At 48.2% G+C, this 25,620-nt stretch overlaps 1 protein-coding gene across 1 annotated transcript; it reads right to left on the minus strand.

The window, feature by feature from the left end:
- Positions 1-58: 58 nt before the first annotated feature.
- On the minus strand, positions 59-23,991 carry TNFAIP8L3 (TNF alpha induced protein 8 like 3). Its single transcript, XM_038767490.1, is given in 3 exon segments — positions 59-246; positions 248-657; positions 23,889-23,991. Coding segments are annotated over 3 exon segments (624 nt in total). The 5' UTR covers positions 23,950-23,991; the 3' UTR covers positions 59-93.
- Between the last annotated feature and the right edge of the window lie 1,629 nt (positions 23,992-25,620).

A 25,620-nucleotide genomic window follows, 5' to 3' on the forward strand; every position in this document is an offset into this window, starting at 1 on the left:
CTCTCTCTCCTTCCACCCGCCCCAGGGACCGTCGTCGCCCCTCCCTCCCCCCCCCAAAAGTCCCTCCCGGGCCTCGGCCACCCTCCCGGGCGCTCAGAGGACCCTCTCGTCCAGCAGCTTGCCGAGCCCCTCGCAGATCCTCTTGAGGCCGGGCCGGCAGCTGCCGTCCAGGCGGTAGAGGGCCGAGAGGAAGTGGACGTCGGCGAAGTGGTCGAAGACGCGGCCGATGCGGCCGTGGGAGCGGGGGGGTCAGGTGGCGGGCGGCCAGCTCGTGGACCAGGGCCTTGCACTCGAGGAGCAGGGCCGACAGCACGGCCCGGTCGAAGGTGTACTCCACCTCGTAGAAGCTGACGGCCGTCATGGCCGTCTGGTTCAGCTTCTTGCGCAGGCGGTCCACGGTCCTCAGCTCGGCCGCGTCGAAGCGCTGGTGGCGGTACAGGACGCCGATCTTGACGGCCACCTTGATCAGGTCCTTCATGATCTTGTGCGCCTCCTTCTTGCTGCGGGTGTGCTCCCGGCTCGCCTTGTACAGCTCGTCGAAGATCTCGCTGCTGGTGTCGTCCACCAGCAGGTTGGCCATGGCCTTGGATGCCATCTTGCTCAGGATTTTCTTCTGGGCCTGCAGGGCCAGGCTCTTGGAGTTGAACACGTCGGGGCCTGGGGGGGACGGAGGGAAAGGGCACCTCGGTCAGGGTGGGGGGCGGCGATCATCACCGTAATAATATTACGTTGCCAACTTGTACTTCCCGAGCACTTAGTACAGCGCTCTGCACGCAGTAAGCGCTCAATAAATACGATTGGGTACTGACGACGGGCTAACCGCTGTTCTGAGCGCTGGGGTGGACACAGTTAATAATAATAATAACGATGGCATTTGTTAAGCACTTACTAAGCGCTGGGGGGGATACAAGGTGATTAAGTTGTCCCACATGGGGCTCCCAGTCTTAATCCCCATTTTACAGGTGAGGTCGCTGAGGCTCAGAGAATTAAGTGACTTGCCCAAAGTCACACAACAGACGTGGTGGAGCCGGAGTTCGAACCCATGACCTCTGACTCCCAAGCCCGGGCTCTTTCCACTGAGCCACACTGCTTCTCTAATCGAGTTAAACACGGTCCCGGACCCACACGAGGCTCACCATCAATCCCCGTTTGACAGATTCATTCATTCACTCATTCAATTGTATTTATTGAGCGCTTACTGTGTGCAGAGCACTGGACTGAGCGCTTGGGAAGTCCAAGTTGGCGACAGATAGAGACGGTCCCTACCCAACAGCGGGCTCCCAGTCTAGAAGGTGAGGGAACTGAGGCCCAGAGAAGCGAAGGGACTTGCCCAGGGCCACATAGCAGGCTGTGAGCCCGCTGTTGGGTAGGGACCGTCTCTATATGTTGCCAACTTGGACTTCCCAAGCGCTCAGTCCAGTGCTCTGCACACAGTAAGCGCTCAATAAATGCGATTGAATGAATGAGTGAAGTGGCGGAGCCTGGATGAGAATCCCAGGCCCGGGCTCTAGCCACTGAGCCACGCTGCTTCTCATGCCGCTTCTAGGGGAAGACCCTAATAATAATAATAATAATAATTGGCATTTGTTAAGCGCTTGCTATGTGCAAAGCACTGTTCTAAGCGCTGGGGAGGATACAGGGTGATCAGGTTGTCCCGCGTGGGGCTCACAGTCTTAATCCCCATTTTACAGATGAGGTCACTGAGGCTCAGAGAAGTTAAGTGACTTGCTCAAGATCACACAGCAGACATGTGGCGGAGTTGGGATTTGAACCCACGACTTCTGACTCCAAAGCCCGGGCTCTTTCCACTGAGCGACCCCCGACCCATCCTTTCCTCCCCGGGTTCTGGTCCCGTTCCTGCTGTGTGAGATTGGGTGGGGGTCGCGTCCCCGCTGCCCTCCCCATTTGGGGCTACGGGCCCAGCGTTTTGAATAATGCTTGGCACACAAAGCAGCGTGGCTCAGTGGAAAGAGCCCGGGCTTAGGAGTCAGAGGTCATGGGTTCGAATTCCAGCTCCACCACATGTCTGTTGTGTGACTTTGGGCAAGTCACTTAACTTCTCTGAGCCTCAATTACCTCATCTGTAAAATGGGGATTAAGACTGTGAGCCCCCCATGGGACAACCTGATCACCTTGTAACTTCCCCAGCACTTAGAACAGTGCTTTGCACATAGTAAATGCTTAACAAATACCATCATCATCATCATCATCATTAAGACTGTGAGCCCCCCGTGGGACACCCTGATCACCTTGTAACCTCCCCAGCGCTTAGAACAGTGCTTTGCACATAGTAAGCGCTTAATAAATGCTATTATTATTATTATTATTATTATTATTATGACCTCGGACTCCCAAGCCCGGGCTCTTTCCACTGAGCCACGCCGCTTCTTGACACACTTGTCACACTTCTCAGTTTCCACCGAGCCACGCTGCTTCTCAACAAACTTGTCAGCTGTGTGACTTTGGGCGAGTCACTTCGAATCCCGGCTCCGCCACGTGCCTGCTTTGTGACCTTGGGCAAGTCACTTAACTTCTCTGTGCCTCAGTTACCTCATCTGTAAAATGGGGATGAAGACTGTGACCCCCCCCGTGGGACAACCTGATCACCCCTCCAGCACTTAGAACAGTGCTTTGCACATAGTAAGTGCTTAGCAAATGCCATCATTATTATTCTCTGAGCCTCAGTTCCCTCATCTGTAAAATGGGAATTAAGACTGTGAGCCCCCCGTGGGACAACCTGATCGCCTTGTATCCCCCCCAGCGCTTAGAACAGTGATTCACACCTGTATATATGTATATATGTTTGTACGTATTTATTACTCTATTCATTTCTTTTATTTGTACGTATTTCTTCTATTTATTTTGTTGTGTTAATATGTTTTGTTTTGTTGTCTGTCTCCCCCTTCTAGACTGTATATGTTTGTACGTATTTATTACTCTATTTATTTGTACATATTTACTATTCTATTTATTTTATTTTGTTAATATGTTTTGTTTTGTTGTCTGTCTCCCCCTTCTAGACTGTATATGTTTGTACGTATTTATTACTCTATTTATTTATTTGTACATATTTACTATTCTATTTATTTTATCTTGTTAATATGTTTTGTTTTGTTGTCCGTCTCCCCCTTCTAGACTGTGAGCCCGTGGTTGGGTAGGGACCGTCTCTCTATGTTGCCGACTTGGACTTCCCGAGCGCTTAATCAATCAATCAATCAATCCTATTTATTGAGCGCTTACTGTGTGCAGAGCACTGTACTAAGTGCTTAGTGCTCTGCACACAGTAAGCGCTCAATAAATACGATTGAATGAATGAATATTTACTATTCTATTTATTTTGATAATGAGGTGCATCTAGCTTTACTTCTGTTTATTCGGATGACTTGAAAACCTGTTCACATGTTTTGTTTTGTTGTCTGTCTCCCCCTTCTAGACTGTGAGCCCACTGTTGAGTAGGGACCGTCTCTATATGTTGCCAACTTGGACTTCCCAAGCGCTTAGTACAGTGCTCTGCACACAGTAAGCACTCAAAAAATATGATTGAATGAATGAATAGGGACCGTCTCTATATGTTGCCAGCTTGTACTTCCCAAGCGCTTAGTCCAGTGCTCTGCACACAGGAAGCGCTCAATAAATACGATGGAATGAATGAATGAATGAATAGTCAGCGCTTAACCAAATGCTGTCTTTATTATTATTATTATAAAAATTATAACATTATTATTCATTCATTCATTCAATCGTATTTATTGAGCGCTTACTGTGTGCAGAGCACTGGACTAAGCGCTTGGGAAGTCCAAGTAGGCAACATAGACGGTCCCTACCCAAGAGCGGGCTCACAGTCTAGAAGGGGGAGACGGACAACAAAACAAAACATATTAACAAAATAAAATAACTAGAATAAATATGTACAAGTAAAATAAATAAATACATAGAGTAATAAATATGTACAATTAATTCATCCATTCAATCGTATTTATTGAGCGCTTACTGTGTGCAGAGCACTGGACTAAGCGCTTGGGAACATAGACGGTCCCTACCCAACAGCGGGCTCACAGTCTAGAAGGGGGAGGCGGACAACAAAACAAAACATATTAACAAAATAAAATAACTAGAATAAACATGTACAAGTAAAATTAAATACATAGAGTAATAAATATGTACAATTCATTCAATCGTATTTACTGAGCGCTTACTGTGTGCAGAGCACTGGACTAAGCGCTTGGGAAGTACAAGTCGGCAACGTAGAGAGACGGTCCCTACCCAGCAGCAGGCTCACAGGCTAGAAGGGGGAGGCGGGCAATAAAACAAAACATATTAACAAAATAAAATAACTAGAATAGATATGTACAAGTAAAATAAATAAATGATGATGATGGGATTTGTTAAGCGCTTACTATGTGCAAAGCACTGTTCTAAGCACTGGGAAGGCTACAAGGTGAGCAGGTTGTCCCACAGGGGGGCTCACAGTCTTAATCCCCATTTTCCAGATGAGGTAACTGAGGCCCAGAGAAGTGACTTGCCCAAAGTCACACAGCTGACAATTGGTGGAGCTGGGATTCGAACCCATGACCTCTGACTCCAAAGCCCGGGCTCTTTCCACTGAGCCACGCTGCTTCTCAAATAAATAGAGTAATAAATACGTACATACATATGTATTATTATACATAATATATATATATATTATATGTATTATTAGAGAAGCACTGTGGCTCAGTAGGAAAGAGCCTGGGCTTTGGAGTCAGAGGTCATGGGTTCAAATCCCGGCTCCGCCACTTGTCAGCTGTGGGACTTTGGGCAGGTCACTTCACTTCTCTGGGCCTCAGCTCCCTCAACTGCAAAATGGGGGTGAAGACTGTGAGCCCCCTGTGAGACAACCTGATCACCTTGTATCCTCCCCAGCGCTTAGAACAGTGCATTGCACATAGTAAGCGCTTAACTAATGCCATTATTATTATTATTATTATTGTTATTATTATTCTCTGTCCCCACTCCCATCTCAGTCTAGCGGAAACGTGTCTACTAACTCTGTTCTAAGCGTACTCTCCCAAGCGCTTAGTTCGGTGCTGTGCACGCAGTGCTCAGTAAATACCACTGATTGATGGGTAAAGTGAAAACTCAGGTCGCAAACTTGTACTCCCAAGCGCTTAGTACAGTGCTCTGCACACAGTGAGCGCTCAATAAATCCGATTGAATGAATGAATGAATGAATTGTGAGCAGGGAATGTAATATTTTATAGTAAGTGCTTAACAATTACCACAATCATTATTATTAGGGAAACCTTCCCTTAGCTCAGAAGCCCCTCACCTCCCCCGAATCGTCCCTCCCCCAGAGCCGAGCCTCCGGACCAGAGACTCCCTCCCCTTCCCTTATCCCAGTGTTTTCCCTGGCTCCTGGGAGCGGAGCCAGGTCTCTGGAAAACCAGCTTGTTTAGTCTCCCACAGTTCCTGCTGACAACACCACTACTGCCACAATATCTGCTGTCCCATACAGGCCCACCTACCACAATGAATTATTAAATATTTCAGGCAGGCAGCCCCATTTAACCCCTTTTCACTCTGCCTCCATCCCGCCCATCTCCCCTCGCCCCCGTCCTGCCTCAGGCCTGGATCGCCTTCCCTCCTCGAGCGCTTAGAACAGTGCTTTGCACATAGTAAGCGCTTAATAAATGCCATTATTATTATTCTAAATCCCACAGAGAATCCCCCCCCCCCCCCCCCAAAGCCTTATTGAAGGCCCATCTCCTTTCATTCATCCATTCAATTGTGTTCAGCGTGACTCAGTGGAAAGAGCCCGGGCTTTGGAGTCAGAGATCATAGGTTCGAATCCCGGCTCTGCCACATGTCTGCTGTGTGACCTTGGGTAAGTCACTTAACTTCTCTGAGCCTCAGTTACCTCATCTGTAAAATGGGGATTAAGACTGTGAGCCCCACATGGGACAGCCTCATTACCTTGTTTCCCCTCCCCAGCGCTTAGAACAGTGCTTTGCACATAGTAAGCGCTTAACAAATGCCATTATTATTTTTATTTATTTTTTTTTTATTGAGCGCTTACTGTGTGCAGAGCACTCTTCTAATAATAATGGTGGTATTTGTTAAGCTCTTACTATGTGCAAAGTACTGTTCTAGGCGCTGGGGGGGATACAAGGTGATCAGACTGTGAGCCCACTATTGGGTAGGGACCGTCTCTATATGTTGCCAACTTGGACTTCCCAAGCGCTTAGTACAGTGCTCTTCACACAGTAAGCGCTCAATAAATATGATCAAATGGATGAATGAATGAATCAGATTGTCCCACTTGGGGCTCACAGTCTTAATCCCCATTTTACAGATGAGGGAACCGAGGCCCAGAGAAGTTAAGTGGCTTGCCCAAGGTCTCCCAGCTGACAAGTGGCGGAGCTGGGATTCGAACCCATCACTTCTGACTCCCAAGCCCACGCTCTTTCCACTGACCCACGCTGCTTCTGTGCCTCAGTTTCTTCATCTTGAAAAATGGGGATACCTGCTCTCCCTCCTACTTAGACTGTGAGCTCTAGGCAGAGCGTGTAATTAACATGCAAGTTCCCCTGCGCTTAGAACAGTGTCTGACGCATAATAAGTCCTTAACCAATATCATTAAGAAAAAAAAGAGGGGACAGAAGCAGCTGCTAAGTCTCCCTATTGGCCCCACATTGGTTGGGGACCGAGGCGTGATTGACAGCTGTGGCCCGGAGCCGCTGGGATTTCGGCACTTCGGTTCATTTATTCATTCAATCGTATTTATTGAGCGCTTACTGTGTGCAGAGCACTGTACTAAGCACTTGGGAAGTCCAAGTTGGCAACATCTAGAGACGGTCCCTACTCAACAGTGGGCTTACAGTCTAGAAGGGGGAGACAGAGAACAGAACAAGAAGTATTAACAAAATGAAATAAATAGAATAAATATGTACAAATAAAATAGAGTAATGATGTACAAATAAAATAAATAAATAGAGTAATATTCCGTGCTCTGCCAATCCCGTGGGTGGCCAGGCTAGCTTCCAGGCATCGCCCCATGGGCCGGGCAGGGGGTGAGGGGGTGGGGGGGGGGGGGGCTTGGGGTGGTCTGTCCCCAGGCTCAGGGGGTTTCATTCATTCATTCAATCGTATTTATTGAGCGCTTACTGTGTGCAGCGCACTGTATGAAGCGCTTGGGAAGTCCAAGTTGGCAACATCTAGAGACGGCCCCTACCCAACAGTGGGCTCACAGTCTAGAAGGGGGAGACAGAGAACAGAACAAAACATATTAACAAGATAAAATAAATAGAATACGTACAAGTAAAATAAATAATGATGTACAAATAAAATAAATAGAGTAATATTCCGTGCTCCGCCAATCCCGTGGGTGGCCAGGCTAGCTTCCAGGCATTGCCCCACGGGCCGGGCAGGGGGTGAGCAGGTGAGGGTGGGGTGGGCTTGGGGTGGTCTGTCCCCAGGCTCAGGGGGTTTCATTCATTCATTCATTCATTCAATCGTATTTATTGAGTGCTTACTGTGTGCAGAGCACTGTACTAAGCGCTTGGGAAGTCCAAGTTGGCAACACATAGAGACGGTCCCTACCCAACAGTGGGCTCACAGTCTAGAAGGGGGAGACAGAGAATAGAACAAGACATATTAACAAAATAAAATAAATAGAATATGTACAAGTAAAATAAATAAATAGAGTAATAAATACGTACAAACATATATCTAGATAGATAGATAGATAGATAGATAGATAGATAGATAGATACAGGTGCTGTGGGGAAGGGAAGGAGGTAAGGCGGGGGGGATGGAAAGGGGGAGGAGGGGGCTGAGTCTGGGAAGGCCTCCTGGAGGAGGTGAGCTCTCAGTAGGGCCTTGAAGGGAGGAAGAGAGCTAGCATGGTGGATGGGCAGAGGGAGGGCATTCCAGGCCAGGGGGAAGTTTGGAGTGAGCCCCTTGCCCAGGCGCAGTTTTGGCCCGAGACAGATGGGTTTCCTGGGACGTTTTCCCAGAATCAATCCAACAATCAATCAAGAAAACGGTCCTCCCACTGGGGAAGGGAGGGAGGGAGGGAGGGATAGGGGGGCGATGAGTGACATGTCCTCACCCCATCCTCTCTCTGGGGCCCTGGAGATGCCAATTAGAGCTTTCTACCCCTTCTTGGAGGGGCGAGTGGTACCCCCAGATGGCCCAGCCTGGGTGAAGGGAAGGGCATTGCAACCTTGGGGGGGTCCTCTCCCTTCTCGTGGAATTTGAGGAGCCTAGAAGCTGCCTTCTGTCTCCTCTTTTTTAAAAAAAAATGGTTATTAGTTAAGCACTTACTATGCGCCAAACACCGTCTGAAGCACAGGGGTAGGTGCACCTTGATGAGGTCGGACACGGTCCCTGTCCTTCATGGGGCTCACGGTCTAAGTAGGAGGGAGAACGGGTATCTCCATGGAGGTAACTGAGGCACAGAGAAGTGTCTCCTCTTTTTTACGCTATCCGTTAGGTGCTTATTATGGGTCCAACAAGCGCTGGGGTAGGTACACGTTAATTAGGTCGAACGCAGTCCCTGTCTTGCACGGGATTCACAGTCTAAATCAATCAATCAATCAATCAATTGTATTTATTGAGCGCTTACTGTGTGCAGAGCACTGGACTAAGCGCTTGGGAAGTACAAGCTGGCAACATATAGAGACAGTCCCTACCCAACAGTGGGCTCACAGTCTAGAAGGGGGAGACAGGGAACAAAACCAAACATACTAACAAAATAAAATAAATAGAATAGATAGGTACAAGTAAAATAAATAAATAAATAGAGTAATAAATATGTACAAACATATATACATATATACAGGTGCTGTGGGGAAGGGAAGGAGGTAAGATGGGGGGGATGGAGAGGGGGACGAGGGGGAGAGGAAGGAAGGGGCTCAGTCTGGGAAAGCCTCCCGGAGGAGGTGAGCTCTCAGTAGGGCAAACAGGTAGCCCCATTTTACAGTGGAGGAAACTGAGGCACGGAAAACTGTCTCTTGTTTATGGTAGCTGTTAAGCACTTATTATCGGTCAGACACTATTCTAAGCGCCGGGGTAAGTACATGCATGGGGCTCACAGTCTAAGTAGGAGGGAGAACAGTGCTTGGCACTTAGTAAGCGCTTAACAAATGCCATTGAAATGAAAAAAAAACAGGCATCCCCATTTTATAGTGGAGGAAACTGAGGCACAGAGAAGCGAAGCGACTTGCCCAAGGTCACACAACAAGTAATTCTTTCTCCCAGGCCCGGGCTTGGATACAGTACTCGTCGCCCCTCTCCCGTCAGTTCCCCAGACCGGTCTAGCAAAGCCGCAAACCGTCTGGGCCCTTGAGCAGCCAGCCCCTTGGCAGCCCAAAGCTGGTCTGTCCTCTTGAACGTATTCCCGGGAGGGTCCCGGAGAGCCGTCGGAAAAATCTAAGCGGCCTGCCCGCTCTCCCGAACGCGGCCAGACCCCGAAATGAAAACCAGAAGCCGGTGATGGCATCGATGGGCTTTTTCCGCCATTCCTACAGACCCCTTTGGGTTTCAGACCCTGCATTTATTTTCCCGACAGGAAGGATTCCGCTGTTAAACAAGCCTGCCAGCCTGGATGGAGGGACCAGTCACAGTCTTTTAGACTGTGAGCCCACTGTTGGGTAGGGACCGTCTCTATATGTTGCCAATTTGTACTTCCCAAGCGCTTAGTACAGTGCTCTGCACACAGTAAGCGCTCAATAAATACGATAGATGATGATGATGACCGCGTCAAACCTCACCCGGCCTCTCCCGGCCTCCCTGTCTGCAGAAAGGAAAATTTTCCATGGATATTTGCCCTGACGGATCCCGGACTGGGAGAGGCTGGGAACGTTGAAGAGAGGGTGCCAACCTTTAATAATAATAATAATAATTGTGGGAGTTGTTAAGAGCTTACTATGTGTCAGGCACTGTACTAAGCACCGGGGTGGATCCAAGCAAATCGGGTTGGACACAGTCCCTGTCCCATGTTGGGCTCACAGTTTCAATCCCCGTTTTACAGATGAGGGAACTGAGGCTCAGAGAAGTGAAGTGACTTGCAGCGTGGCTCAGTGGAAAGAGCACGGGCTTTGGAGTCAGAGGTCAGGGGTTCGAATCCCGGCTCCACCACAAGTCTGCTGTGTGACCTTGGGCAAGTCACTTCACTTCTCTGAGCCTCAGTTCCCTCATCTGTAAAAATGGGGATTAAGACTGTGAGCCCCACGTGGGACAACTTGATCACAGTGTGTCCCCCCCAGCGCTTAGAACAGTGCTTTGCACATAGTAAGCGCTTAACAAATGCCATCATTATTATTCAGCGCTTAGAACAGTGCTTTGCACATAGTAAGTGCTTAATAAATGCCATTATTATTATAGCAGACAAGCAGATCTTTAGAGATCATCTCTCCCAGAAACCTTCCCTGACTAAGCCCTCATTTCCCCTCTTGACTCGCTCCTCTATATCACCTTTACACTTAGATCAGTACCCTTTATATTTGATATTGATATCAAATATAAAATCAAATATACTTGATATTTGTACTCTCCCAAGCGCTTCGTACAGTGCTCTGCACACAGTAAGCGCTCAATAAAGACGATTGATTGATTGAGTGGCGGAGATGGGATCAAATAACCCCACAGTGGCACAGATAGGACGTGATAACTGTGGTAGGCGCTTACTATGTGCCAGGCACTGGACTAAGCATCTTGACGTGTGATTAAAAACCTCCCCGCTCCCTCCGGGTTCCTGTGCCAAAGCGGGATGAGGGACCTGAAGTGGAGTCGCCGTGGGAAGGCAGCGAGTTGAAATCATCCGATCACTCTTAAAGGCCGGAAACTTGATTGATAGGGAGCGGGGACCATTTTGGTCCTAGCGATAAGGGGCCACCGCTTCTGCCGCTCAAACCCCCCCGAACTACTCAGTCTCACCTCGCCTGGGATGGGACATTTGTTGTCTTTCCTTAAATTCTCCTCCTCCTCCTCATCAATCATATTTATTGAGCGCTTACTATGTGCAGAGCACTGTACTAAGAGCTAGGGAAGTACAAATTGGCAACATATAGAGACAGTCCCTACCCAACATTGGGCTCACAGTCTAAAAGGGGGAGACAGAGAACAAAACCAAACATACTAACAAAATAAAATAAATAGAATAGATATGTACAAGTAAAATAAAATAAAATAAAATAAAATAAATTCTCCTCATCAGTTGGGCAAAAGAAACTTAATTGCTTAATTAGGCCTTCCCAGACTGAGCCCCCTCCTTCCTCTCCTTCTCCTCCCCCTCCCCACCGCCTTACCTCCTTCCCCTCCCCACAGCACCTGTATAGATGTATACATGTATGTACGGATTTATTACTCTATTTCTTTTATTTGTACATGTTTATTCTATTTATTTTACTTTGTTAATATGTTTTGTTTTGTTCTCTGTCTCCCCCTTCTAATAATAATAATAACGATGGCATTTGTTAAGCGCTTACTATGTGCAGAGCACTGTTCTAAGCACTGGGGGGGGGGGGAATACAAGGTGATCAATTTGTCCCACATGGGGCTCACAGTCTTAATCCCCATTTTACAGATGAGGTCACTGAGGCTTAGAGAAGTGAAGTGACTCGCCCAAGGTCACACAGCAGACATGTGGCGGAGGAGGGATTCGAACCCCTGACTCCAAAGCCCGTGCTCTTTCCACTGAGCCATGCTGCTTCTGGACCGTCTCTATATGTTGCCAACTTCTACTTCCCAAGCGCTTAGTACAGTGCTCTGCACACAGTAAGAGCTCAATAAATATGATTGAATGAATGAATGAATGAATTGCTCAGATCTCTGGTGTTTCCTCTCTTATTCCGTACCCATCCTCTTATATTGTGTATCCGTGTGTGAACGACCATCGGGTTATTTATGCTGATTTATTCCTATTAATGTCTGTCCCCCCACCCCACAAGACTGTAAGCTCATTATGGGCAGGGAATGTGTCCGCTTATTCTGTTATATTGTAATAATGGTATTTATTAAGCGCTTACCACGTGCCAAGCACTGTTCTAAGCACTGAAGTGTTACACTCTCCCAAATGCTTAGTACAGCGCTCTGCACATAGTAAGCGCTCAATAAATACCATTGATTGATTGATTTCTCTACTTCATTCATTCGATCGCATTTATTGAGCGCTTACTGTGTGCAGAGCACTGTACTAAGCGCTTGGGAAGTCCAAGTTGGCAACATATAGAGACAGTCCCTACCCAACAGCGGGCTCACAGTCTAGAAGGGGGAGACAGACAACGAAACAAAACAAGTTAACAGAATAAAATAAATAGAATAGTAAATATGTACAAGTAAAATAAATAGAGTAATCAATCTGTACAAACATATATCCAGGTGCTGTGGGGAGGGGAAGGAGGGAGGGCGGGAGGGATGAGGAGGAGGAGAGGAAAAAGGGGGCTCAGTCTGAAATACTTCTAAGTCTGTCTCCCCCCCGACCCCTTCCACCCCTATTAAAGTGGAAGGCCTTAATGGGTCGGGAAGCAGCGTGGCCAACTAGAAAGAGTCCAACCCTGGGAGTCAGAGGACCTGGGTTCTAATCCTGCCTCCACCACATATTTGCTGTGTGGCAACGTTTCCTGAGCCGCCCGATCTATTTATTTATTTTACTTGTACACATCTATTCTATTTATTTTAGACTGTGAGCCCACTATTGGGTAGGGACTGTCTCTATATGTTGCCAACTTGTACTTCCCAAGCGCTTAGTACAGTGCTCTGCATACAGTAAGCGCTCAATAAATGCGATTGATGATGATGATGACTTTGGGCGAGTCACTTTGCTTCTCTGGGCCTCAGTTCCCTCACCTGCAAAATGGGGGTTCAATACCTGTTCTCCTTCCTACTTAGGCTGTGAGCCCCACGTGGAACCCATTTACTTCATATCTACCCCAGCGCTTAGTACAGTGCTTGACAGACAGTAAGCGCTTGACAAATACCACAGTTATTATTTTTAGGGGTCATGTCTCAGGCATCTGTGGCACCTCCCAAGGGCTAAGATCAGTGAAGTACCCAGTGGGGCTTAAGATTTTGGGTTTTGCGGTGTGGGGGTTGTATTTATTAAGCACTCATTTTGTGCCGACTGCTGGGATAGACACAATAATAATAATAATAATAATAATGGCATTTATTAAGCGCTTACTATGTGCAAAGCAATGTTCTAAGCACTGGGGAGGTTACAAGGTGATCAGGTTGTCCCATGTGGGGCTCACAGTCTTAATCCCCATTTTACAGATGAGGGAACTGAGGCCCAGCGAAGTTAAGTGACTTGCCCAAGGTCACACAGCAGACAAGTGGCGGAGCCAGTATTAGAAACCGTGACCTTCTGGCTCCCAAGCCTGCTCTCTTACCACTGCGCCATGCTGCTTCTTATTATTCTTCAGAGAAGCAGCGTGGCCTAATGGAAAGAGCCCGGGCCTGGGTTCTAATCCCGGCTCCGCCACTTGTCTGCTGTGTGACGTTGGGCAAGTCGCTTCACTTCTCTGGGCCTGTTTCCTCATTTGTAAAAATCAATCAATCAATCGTATTTATTGAGCGCTTACTGTGTGCCGAGCACTGTACCAAGCGCTTGGGAAGTATAAGTTGGCAACATATAGAGACAGTCCCTACCCAACAGTGGGCTAATAAATAAATAAATAAATAAATAAATAAATAAATGAAAATGAGGATTAAATCCTACTTCTTTCTACCTAGACTTTGTGAACCCCATGTGGGACATCGACTGTGTCCTACCTGATTAAGCTAACCCCAGCACTTAGACCAGTGCTTGACACAAAGTCAGTGCTTACCAAATACCTTAATCAATCAATCGTATTTATTGAGCGCTTACTGTGTGCAGAGCACTGTACTAAGCGCTTGGGAAGTACAAGTTGGCAACATATAAATAAAATTGTTCATTCTTAATTGTTCATTCTTCATTTTCTGACACTGGAAAAGTTTAGTTTTGGTGTTCATCATTCATCATTTCTAGACCGTGAGCCCGCTGTTGGGTAGGGACCGTCTCTGTATGTTGCCAACTTGTACTTCCCAAGCGCTTAGTACAGTGCTCTGCACACAGTAAGCGCTCAATAAATACGATTGAATGAATGAATGAATGAACGAAGGGGGATTGAGAACCCAAGTCGGGGATTACTTGGAATTTGGAAGCCATGAGCCTGAGGAGATAAGAGGTCTTCCAGACTTTGTAAATAAAACAGCTGGGGTTGGGGAGGAGCCGGAGATATTTTGGAAGCTATAAGCACAGCAAAAATCCTTCAAGACTTTGACAATGGGTTTTTAACAACCAGACTTTTGGACCTTTTTCGGAAAAGAAAATAATTCCCTTTTGATCCCTCCCTTATCCGTTCCCCGTTCTCCTGGGTGGCCAGCCAGGGGAGGAGTTCACTAGGCAGTCAGGCACTTTTCGTCACAGGAGCAACTAACTGGAAATTTCCCTGCATTTTTTTTTTCATGGTGTTCGTTAAGCGCTTACTATGTGTCATGAACCGTACTAAGCACTGGGATGGATACAAGGTTGGACACAGTTCGGCCTACGTGGGGCTTGCGGTCTGGCCTGGAGAACTTCAGTGACTCGGCCAAAGTCACACAGCAGACAAGCGGCAGAGCGGGGATTAGAACCCAGGTCCTCCGACTCCCGGGCCTCTGCTTTGTCCACTAGGCCACAATTCATGCAATTCACAATTCACAAAATTCATATTTACGACGGTATTGGTTAAGCACTTAGTGTGTTCTAAGCTCTGGGGTAGATACCCGTTAATCCGGTTGGAGACAGTCCCAAATGGAGACCCCAGTCTTAGTCAGCATGGCTCAGTGGAAAGAGCACGGGCTTTGGAGTCAGAGGTCAGGGGTTCGAATCCCGGCTCTGCCACATGTCTGCTGTGTGACCTTGGGCAAGTCACTTCACTTCTCTGAGCCTCAGTTGCCTCATCTGTAAAACGGGGATTAAGACTGTGAGCCCCATGTGGGACAACATGATCACTTTGTATCCCCCCAGTGCTTAGAACAGTGCTTTGCACATAGTAAGCGCTTAACAAACGCCATCATTATTATTATTATTATTAATCCCCCTTTTACAGATGAGGTCACCGAGGCCCAGAGAAGTGAAGTGACTCGGCCAAGGTCACGCAGCAGACAAGTGGCAGAGCAGGGATTAGAACTCAGATCCTCTGGCTTCCAGGCCCACGCTCTACCCACTAGACCACGCTGCTTCTTAGCTCGCTTTTCGCCGGGGGTACCGGCGGCCTCTTTACTGCGAATTATTACTCTATTTTACTTGTACATATTTACTATTCTATTTATTTTATTAATGTAAGACTGTGAACCCCCCGTGGGACGACCTGATCACCTTGTAACCTCCCCAGCACTTAGAACAGTGCTTTGCACATAATAAGCGCTTAATAAATGCTATCAATATTTAACCCTAATTCTATTTATTCTGATGACTTGACACCTGTCCACAGGTTTGGTTTTGTATCTGTCTCCCCCTTCTAGACTGTGAGCCCGTTGTTGGGTCGGGACCGTCTCTATATGTCGCCAACTTGGACTTCCCAAGCGCTTAGTACAGTGCTCTGCACACAGTAAGCGCTCAATAAATATGACTGAATGAATGAATTAAGAATATTTCTCTCCCAGGACCAACTCCTCACCCTTCTCAAAAATCCTGTCTTGGTGATCTCCATCGACCCCCGGCCCACGTCATCCCCCGGGCCTGGAATGCCCTCCCTCTGCCCATCCGCCAAGCTTGTTCTCTTCCTCCCTTCAAGGCCCTACTAAGACCTCACCTCCTCCAGGAGGCCTTCCCAGACTGAGCCCCTTCCTTCCTCTCCCCTTCCTCCCCCTCTCCATCCCCCCATCTTACCTCCTTCCCTTCTCCACAGCACCTGTATATATGTATATATGTTTGTACATAGTTATTACTCTATTTATTTATTTTACTTGTACATATCTATTTTATTTATTTTATTTTGTTAGTATGTTTGGTTTTGTTCTCTGCCTCCCCCTTTTAGACTGTGAGCCCACTGTTGGGTAGGGACTGTCTCTATATGTTGTCAACTTGTACTTTCCAAGCGCTTAGTACAGTGCTCTGCACACAGTAAGCGCTCAATAAAAACGACTGATTGATTGATTGATTAATCTCCAAGCTTCAGACCAAGATGGGGTATTTTTGAGAGTTAACGGGGGACGGTAGGCGCTGGGTTCCCCTCCCTCCTTCTTTTCCTCTGGGTAATTCAAGAGAAACTCTCCCCCACTGCCCACATCGCCCGCAGACACAGGCCCCAGTTCACCGCGGGAAGCCGCCGGATGACGTACGCGCAACATATGTTTCCTGAGGGACAAATGACTTGTGAAGAGAAATTGAAATGTTAAAGGGAAAAAAGAAAAGCCCCCAGCCAACCCACCAGGGTGTCGTATGTTGCGTGAAGCCAGCATGGCAGTGAGGCGTGGCACACGGGAGCCCGGGTCGGGCCCAGAGCTGTGCGACAGGGGTGACCCTCTAGACCGTAAGCCGGTCGTGGGCGGAAAACCTGTATGTTATTGTCCTATTGTCCCCTCCTCAGCGCTTAGTACAGTGCTCTGCACATGGTAAGCGTTCGATAAATACGATTGAATGAACGAATGGTAAGCGCCCAGTCGGTGTGATTGAATGAACGGACAGGGAGCTTCCTATGCAGACCACCTGACGTGCTTCTGTATTTTCTTTTATGGCATTTGTTCAGCGCTTACTATGTGCACACTGGCCCTACTGGCCCTACTGAGAGCTCACCTCCTCCAGGAGGCCTTCCCAGACTGAGCCCCTTCCTTCCTCTCCCCCTCATCCCCCTCTCCACCCCCGCCATCTTACCTCCTTCCCTTCCCCACAGCACCTGTATATATGTTTGTACCTATTTATTACTCTATTTATTTTACTTGTACATATCTATTCTATTTATTTTATTTTGTTAGTATTTTTGGTTTGGTTCTCTGTCTCCTCCTTTTAGACTGTCAGCCCACTGCTGGGTAGGGACTGTCTCTATACGTTGCCAACTTGTACTTCCCAAGCGCTTAGTACAGTGCTCTGCACACAGTAGGTGCTCAATAAATACGATTGATGATGATGATGCACACAGTAAGCACTTAATAAATTAATTCGTTCAGTCGTATTTATTGAGCGCTTACTATGTGCAGAACATGGTACTAAGGGCTTGGAAAGTACAATGCAGAAATTAAAAGAGACAATCCCTGCCCACAACGGGCTTACAGTCTAGAGAGGGGGAGACATATTAAAGTAAGTAAACAGGCATCAACAGAAATACATAGAAGTATAGATCTATAATAATAATAATAATGGTGGTATTTGTTAAGTGCTTACTATGTGCAAAACACTATTCTAAGCGCTGGAGTAGATCCAAGTTGATCAGGTTGTCCCACGTGGGACTCACAGTCTTCATCCCCATTTTACAGATGAGGGAACCGAGGCACAGAGAAGTGAAGTGACTTGCCCAAAGTCACACAGCTGACAATTGTCGGAGCTGGGATTTGAACCCATGACCTCTGACTCCAAAGCCCGGGCTCTTTCCACTGAGCCACACTGCTTCTCTGTAAGGGCTATCTATAGATATGTATGTAAGTGCTGTGGGGTGGGGAGAAGGGGGAAATAATAATAATAATAATAATAATGGTATTTGTTAAGTGCTTACTATGTGCCAAGCCCTGTTCTAAGCACAACAAAGTCAAGGTGACGTGGAAGGGAGGGGGAGCTGAGGAAAAGGGGCTTTTTGAATGAATTAATTGAATGCTAGGCACTGTACTAAGCGCTGGGGTAGATACAAACTAATCTGGTTGGATACAGTCCATGTTCCACATGGGGCTCACGGTCTTCATCCCCATTTTCCAAATGAGGGAACTGAGGCCCAGAGAAGTGAAGTGACTTGTCCAAGGTCACACAGCAGACAAGTGGTGGAGCCGGGATTAGAACCCAAGTCCTGCTGATGCCCAGGCCTGGGGTTTATCCACTGCTGCTATTCTCGCTGCTTCAAGTTGCTGCCTCATTTGAGAATAGAGACGGGCACCCATTCCTGCTACACTGTAAGCTTCCTGTGGGCAGGGAACTTGGCTACCAGTTCTGTTGTATTGGACGCTCCTAAGCGCTTAGAACAGGGCTCCGCACCTAGGAAGTGCTCAATAAATACCATTGATTGATCATTGTCGTGTCTGTCTTCCCCACTAGATTAAATGGTCCTTGAAGGCAGGGATCCTGTCTTTCAGTGGCGAGGTCTAGTAGAAAGCACACCAGCCTGGGAGTCGGAGGACTTGGGTTCTAATCCCACCCCCTTCACTTAAGCACTTAGTACAGTGCTCTGCACACAGTAAGTGCTCAATAAATACGTTTGAATGAATGAATGAATGCTGTGTGACTTGGGCAAGTCACTTAGCTCTGTGTGTCTGTCTCCCCCTTTTAGACTGTGAGCCCACTGTTGGGTAGGGACTGTCTCTATATGTTGCCAACTTGTACTTCCCAAGCGCTTAGTACAGTGCTCTGCACACAGTAAGCGCTCAATAAATACGATTGATGATGATGATCGGTAAAATGGGGATGAAGACGGTGAGCCCCATGTGGGACAGGGACTGTGTCCAACCTGATTTGCTTGTATCCAGCCCAGTTGGCACGTAGTAAGTGCTCAATAAATGCCACAGTTCATTCATTCATTCATTCAATCGTATTTATTGAGCACTTACTGTGTGCAAAGCACTGTACTAAGCGCTTGGGAAGTACAAGTTGGCAACATATAGAGACCGTCCCTACCCAACAACGGGCTCGCAGTTATTATTGGGTTCTGATTCCTGCTCCGTGACCTTGGATAAGTCACTTAACTTCTCTGCCCCTCAGTTTCCTCATCTGGAAAATGGGGATTCAATACCTGTTCTCCCTCCCACTTAGACTGTGGGACAGGGACTGAGTCTGTCCAAATTCTTGTGTGTCTATCCCAGCGCTGAGTACAGTGTCTGCCGCAAAGTAAGCACTGTAAGCAGTGTGGCTCAGTGGAAAAGAGCCCGGGCTTTGGAGTCAGAGGTCATGGGTTCAAATCCCAGCTCTGCCAATTGTCAGCTGTGTGACTTTGGGCAAGACACTTCACTTCTCTGTGCCTCAGTTACCTCATCTGTAAAATGAGGATTAAGACTGTGACCCCCCCCGTGGGACAACCTGATCAGCTTGTAACCTCCCCAGCGCTCAGAACAGTGCTTTGCACATAGTAAGTGCTTAATAAATGCCATCATTATTATTATTATTATTACTTAACAAGTTCCAGTTAAAAAAAAATTGCCCTTCATGTAAATTATTGGATACAGGATACAAGTTAAAAGGTCAGATGCAGCCCCTGTCCCACGCAAGGCTCACGGTCTAAGAGGGTGGGCGGATGGATATTAAATCCCCATTTTACAGATGAGAAAACAGAGGCCCAGAGAAGCGAAGTGACTTGCCCCAGGGTCACAGAGCCGGCAAGTAGCCGAGCCAGAATTGGAACCCAGGTCTTCTGACTCCAAGGCTTTGGTTCTTTCCACTTAATTGATGGGAATGGCTTTCCGGGGCACTGAGGTGACTTCTGGAAAGGTTTGCACTCTCAGACGCATGTGCATATTGTCACGCACATGACACATGTGCATTGTCACGCATGTGATACATGTGCACATTGTCACGCACATGCTCCCCCCTCATACACCTGCTCCCAGATCTTGCCCCCCAAGGTGCCAGTTGAACAGTGTCCATTACGGCAGGGGGGGGGGAGCAAAGTACTGCTATCATCGTCATCATCATCTCCATAAATGGTATATACTGAGTGCTTACCTCTGTGCAGGGCACTGTACTAAGCGCTTAGAAGAGCACAGTACAACAGAGTTGGCAGCTACATTCCCTGCCCACTGCTAGCTTGCAGTCTAGACGGGGAGACAGTAATATCAATCATTTACATGTGTATAGTCAATCATTCAGTCAATCGTATTTATTGAGTGCTTACTGTGCGCAGAGCACTGTACTAAGCGCTTGGGAAGTACAAGTCGGCAACATATAGAGACGGTCCCTACTATATATGTGTCGAAAAATGCCGGGCCTCAGAGGAAACACACACAGACACACAGCAGCCCACCACCCCAGGGCCCTCTCAACTTTCCACCCCACCCTCTGGGGTGCACTTCCCCCCTCCTGGTGGGATCAATCAATCAGAGATATTTATTGAGCGCTTACTGGGCGCAGAGCATTGGAGTAAAGCGCTTGGGAAAGCACAATCAATCAGTGATATTTATTAAGCGCTTACTGTGTGCAGAGCACTGGATTTAGTGCATAAATATCAGTGATATTTATTAAGCGCTTACTGTGTGCAGAGCACTGGATTTAGCACATCAATCAGTGATACTTATTAAGCGCTTTCTGTGTACTGAGCACTGGATTTAGCACATCAATATCAGTGATATTTATTAAGCGCTTACTGTGTGCAGAGCACTGGATTTAGCACATCAATCAGTGATATTTATTAAGCGCTTACTGTGCGCAGAGCACTGGATTTAGCACATCAATTAGTGATATTTATTAAGCACTTACTGTACGCAGAGCACTGGAGTTAGCACATCAATCAGTGATATTTATTAAGCGTTCACTGTGCGCAGAGCACTGGGTTTTGCACATCAATATCAGTGATATTTATTAAGCGCTTACTGTGCGCAGAGCACTGGGTTTAGCGCATCAATATCAGTGATATTTATTAAGTGCTTACTGTGCGCAGAGCACTGGAGTTAGCGCATCAATACCAGTGATATTTATTAAGCACTTACTGTGCGCAGAGCACTGGATTTAGCACATCAATATCAGTGATATTTATTAAGCGCTTACTGTGTGCAGAGCACTGGATTTAGCGCATCAATGTCAGTGATATTTATTAAGCGCTTACTGTGTGCGAAGCACTGGAGTTAGCGCATCAATATCAGTGATATTTATTAAGCACTTACTGTGTGCAGAGCACTGGATTTAGCACATCAATCAGTGATATTTATTAAGCGCTTACTGTGCGCAGAGCACTGGATTTAATGCATCAACATCAGTGATATTTATTAAGCGCTTACTGTGCGCAGAGCACTGGATTTAGCGCATCAATATCAGTGATATTTATTAAGCGCTTACTGTGTGCAGAGCACTGGATTTAGTGCATCAATATCAGTGATATTTATTAAGCGCTTACTGTGCGCAGAGCACTGGATTTAACGCATCAATATCAGTGATATTTATTAAGTGCTTACTGTGTGCAGAGCACTGGATTTAGCACATCAATTAGTGATATTTATTAAGCGCTTACTGTGCTCAGAGCACTGGAGTTAGCGCATCAATCAGTGATATTTATTAAGCGCTTACTGTGAGCAGAGCACTGGATTTAGCACTTGGGAGATGATTCAGTGCTTGTCATTCATTCAATCATATTTATTGAGCACTTATTGTGTGCAGAGCACTGTACTAAGCGCTTGGAAAGTACAACGTGTCATCCTCTCCCAAGCACTTAGTCCAGTGGCCTGCACACAGAAAGCGCTCAGTAAATATGATTGATTTTAAATATGATTGATTTTGCTTACTGCGTGCGGACTTAGCGCTTGGGAGAGTCCAATCGATCAGTGGTATTTATTCATTCATTCATTCAATCGTATTTATTGAGCGCTTACTGTGTGCAGGGCACTGGACTAAGCACTTGGGAAGTACAAGTCGGTGACATATAGAGACGGTCCCTTCCCAACAGCGGGCTATTTATTGAGCGGAGCACTGGACTCAGCTCTCAGGGGAGTCCAATTGATCAGTGGTATTTATTGAGCCCTGATTGCGTGCAGAGCACTGGACTAAGCGCTTGGGTGAATCCAATCATTCATTCATTCATTCAATCCTGTTTACTGAGCGCTTACTGTGTGCAGAGCACTGGACTAAGCGCTTGGGAAGTACAAGTTGGCGACATATAGAGATGGTCCCTACCCAACAATGGGGTCACCGTCTAGAAGATGAGCTCACATCAATGGTATTTATTGAGCGCTTATGTGAATCCAACAGAATTGGTAGACACATTCCCTGCCCCAAAGGAGGTTATACTGGGGAGGGTCCCACTTCCCATCGCCCCTTCCCACCCTCCCCACCTCAATCAATCAATCAATCAATCAATCGTATTTATTGAGCACTTACTGTGTGCAGAGCACTGTACTAAGCGCTTGGGAAGTACAAGTTGGCAACATATAGAGACAGTCCCTACCCAACAGTGGGCTCACAGTCTAAAAAGGGGGAGACAGAGAACAAAACCAAACATACTAACAAAATAAAATAAATAGAATAGATATGTACAAGTAAAATAAATGAATAAATAGAGTAATAAATATGTACAAACATATATACATATACACAGGTATATATATATATATATATATATATATATATATATATATATATATATATATATATATATATATATATATATATATATACACCCCAAGTTCCTGGACCCTTTAAGCCCAGCGTGGCTCAGTCAATCGTATTTATTGAGCGCTTACTGTGTGCAGAGCACTGTACTAAGCGCTTGGGAAGTCCAAGTTGGCAACATATAGAGACAGTCCCTACCCAACAGTGGGCTCACAGTCTAAGTGGCTGTGGAAAGAGCCCGAGCTTTGAAGTCAGAGGTCATGGGTTCGAATCCCGGCTCCGCTACATGTCTGCTGTGTGAACTTGTCATTCATTCAATCATATTTATTGAGCACTTATTGTGTGCAGAGCACCGTACTAAGCACTTGGAAAGTCCAACTTGTCATCCTCTCCCAAGCACTTAGTCCAGTGGCCTGCACACAGAAAGCACTCAGTAAATATGATTGATTTTCAATATGATTGATTTTGCTTACTGCGTGTGGACTTAGTTCATGACTTAACTCCTCTGAGCCTCAGTGACCTCATCTGTAAAATGGGGATGAAGACTGTGAGCCCCACGTGGGCCAACCTGATCACCTTGTATTCCCCCGGCGCTTAGAACAGTGCTTTGCACATAGTGAGCGCTTCATCAGATGGAGATCTCAAAGCGCATTCCTTTCCCCTCCTCTCCAATTCATTCATTTATTCAGTCAGTCGTATTTATTGAGCGCTTACTGTGGGCAGAGCACTGGGCTAAGCGCTTGGGATATTACAATTCGGCAACAAACAGAGGCAATTCACGCATTCAATCGTATTTATTGAGCGCTTACTGTGTGCGGAGCACTGGACTAAGCGCTTGGGAGAGGACAATTCGGCAACAAATCGAGGCAATTCATGCATTCAATCGTATTTATTGAGCGCTTAGTGTGTGCGGAGCACTGGACTAAGCGCTTGGGAGAGGACAATCCGGCAACAAATCGAGGCAACCCCTTCATTCCTTCAGTCGTATTTATTGAGCGCTTACAGTGTGCGGAGCACTGGACTGTATATGTTGCCAACTTGGACTTCCCAAGCGCTTAGTCCAGTGCTCCGCACACAGTAAGCGCTCAATAAATACGATTGATTGATTGATTGATTGATGGATTGATGGATTGGGGGAATCGCTTGGGAGATTGATTGATGGATTGGAGGAATCACTTGGGAGAGGACAATTCGGCAACGGAGACAATCCCTTCATTTGGGCGCTTACAATGTGCGGAGCACTGGACTAAGCGTTTAGAAGAGGGCGATTCGGCAACAAGAAGACCCCCCTCCTCCCTTTCCCCCTCCCTCCAGTCGGGGTCCCCCCCCCTCAATCAATCAATCAATCAATCGATCGTATTTATTGAGCGCTTCCTGTGGGCAGAGCACTGTACTGAGCGCTTGGGAAGTCCCGAGCCGGTCCCTCCTCCCCAGCCCCGGGGTCCCGTCTTACCTGGCGGGGAGTTGGCGCAGCCCTGCTCCCCCTCGCTCTGCTCCCCGGAATCCGAGTCCATGGTGGGGGGCTCCCCAAAGCCCCCCGACCCCGCCGGCCCCCGCCCAGCACCCCGCCGGGACGGGACGGGACGGGGCAGGGCAGGGGGGAGCCCGGAGGACCCCCGGGAGGAGGAGGAGGAGGAGGAGGAGGAGGAGGAGAAGGAGGAGAAGGATCCCGGAGGATCCCGGGGAAGGAGGAGGAGGAGGAGGATCCCGAAGGATCCCGGAGGAGGAGGAGGAGAAGGATCCCAGGGAAGAAGGAGGGGAAGGAGGATCCCGGAGGATCCCGGGGAAGGAGGAGGAGAAGGAGAAGGAGGGGGAGGAGGAGAAGGATCCCGGAGGATCCCGGAGAGGGAGGAGGAGGAGGAGGAGGAGGAGGAGGAAGGAGGAGGAGCGGGGGGAGCAGCGGGAGGAGGATCCCGGGGAAGGAGGAGGAGGGAAAGGATCCCGGAGGATCCCGGGGAAGGAAGAGGGTCCCGGAGGATCCCGGGGAAGGAGGAGAGGGAAGAGGAGGAGGATCCCGAAGGATCCCGGAGAAGGAGGAGGATGAGGAGAAGGAGAAGGAGGGGGAGGAGGAGGAGGAGGAGAAGGAGAAGGAGGGGGAGGAGGAGGAGGAGGATCCCGGAGGATCCCGGAGAGGGAGGAGGAGGAGGATCCGGAAGGATCCCGGAGAAGGAGAAGGAGGAGGAGGAGGAGGAGAAGGAGGGAGAGGAGGGGGAGGATCCCAAAGGACTTCAGGGAAGGAGGAGGAAGAGGAGGAAGAGGAGGAAGAGGAGAGGATCCCGGAGGATCCCTGGGAAAGAGGAGGAGAAGGAGGAGGGGGAGGATCCCGAAGGACCCCGGGGAAGGAGGAGGAGGCGGAGGAGGAGGAGGAGGAGAAGAAGAAGGATCCCGGGGAAGAAGGGGGAAGAGGAGGGGGAGGATCCCAAAGAGTCCCGGGGACGGAGGAGAAGATGTAGGAACCCGGAGGATCCCGGGGAAGGAGGAGAAGGAGGAGGAGGAGGATCCCGGAGGAGGAGAAGGAGGGAGAGGAGGGGGAGGATCCCAAAGGACCCCAGGGAAGGAGGAGGAAGGGGAGGAGGAGGAGAGGATCCCGGAGGATCCCGGGGAAAGAGGCGGAGAAGGAGGAGGGGGAGGATCCCGAAGAACCCCGGGGAAGGAGGAGGAGGCGGGGGAGGAGGAGGAGAAGAAGGAGGATCCCGGGGAAGAAGGGGGAAGGGGGGGGGGAGGATCCCAAAGGGTCCCGGGGACGGAGGAGAAGATGTAGGAACCCGGAGGATCCCGGGGAAGGAGGAGTTGGGGGAGGAGGAGGGGGAGGACTAGCGGGAGGATCCCGAGGGAAGGAGGAACAGGAGAAGGAGGATCCCGGAGGATCCCGGGGGAAGAAGGGGAGGAGGGGGAGGATCCCAAAGGACCCCGGGGACGGAGGAGAAGGAGGAGGAGGAGGAGGAAGGGGAGAAGAGGAAGGATCCCGGGGGATCCCGGGGGGATCCCGGGGGGATCCCAGAGGCTGTTGAGCCGAGACCGGCCGGAGGCCCCCGGCCACACAAAACACAGGGACAGGGACAGGGGGACAGTGAGTGGGAGTCTGTATGTGTGTGTGTGTGTGTGTGTGTGTGTGTGTGTGTGTGTGTGTCTGTGTGTGTCTGTGTGTGTGTCTGTGTGTGAGTCTGTGTGTCTGTGTGTGTCTG

Source organism: Tachyglossus aculeatus, chromosome 26 (genome assembly GCF_015852505.1).
Source record: "Tachyglossus aculeatus isolate mTacAcu1 chromosome 26, mTacAcu1.pri, whole genome shotgun sequence".
NCBI lineage: Eukaryota > Metazoa > Chordata > Mammalia > Monotremata > Tachyglossidae > Tachyglossus > Tachyglossus aculeatus.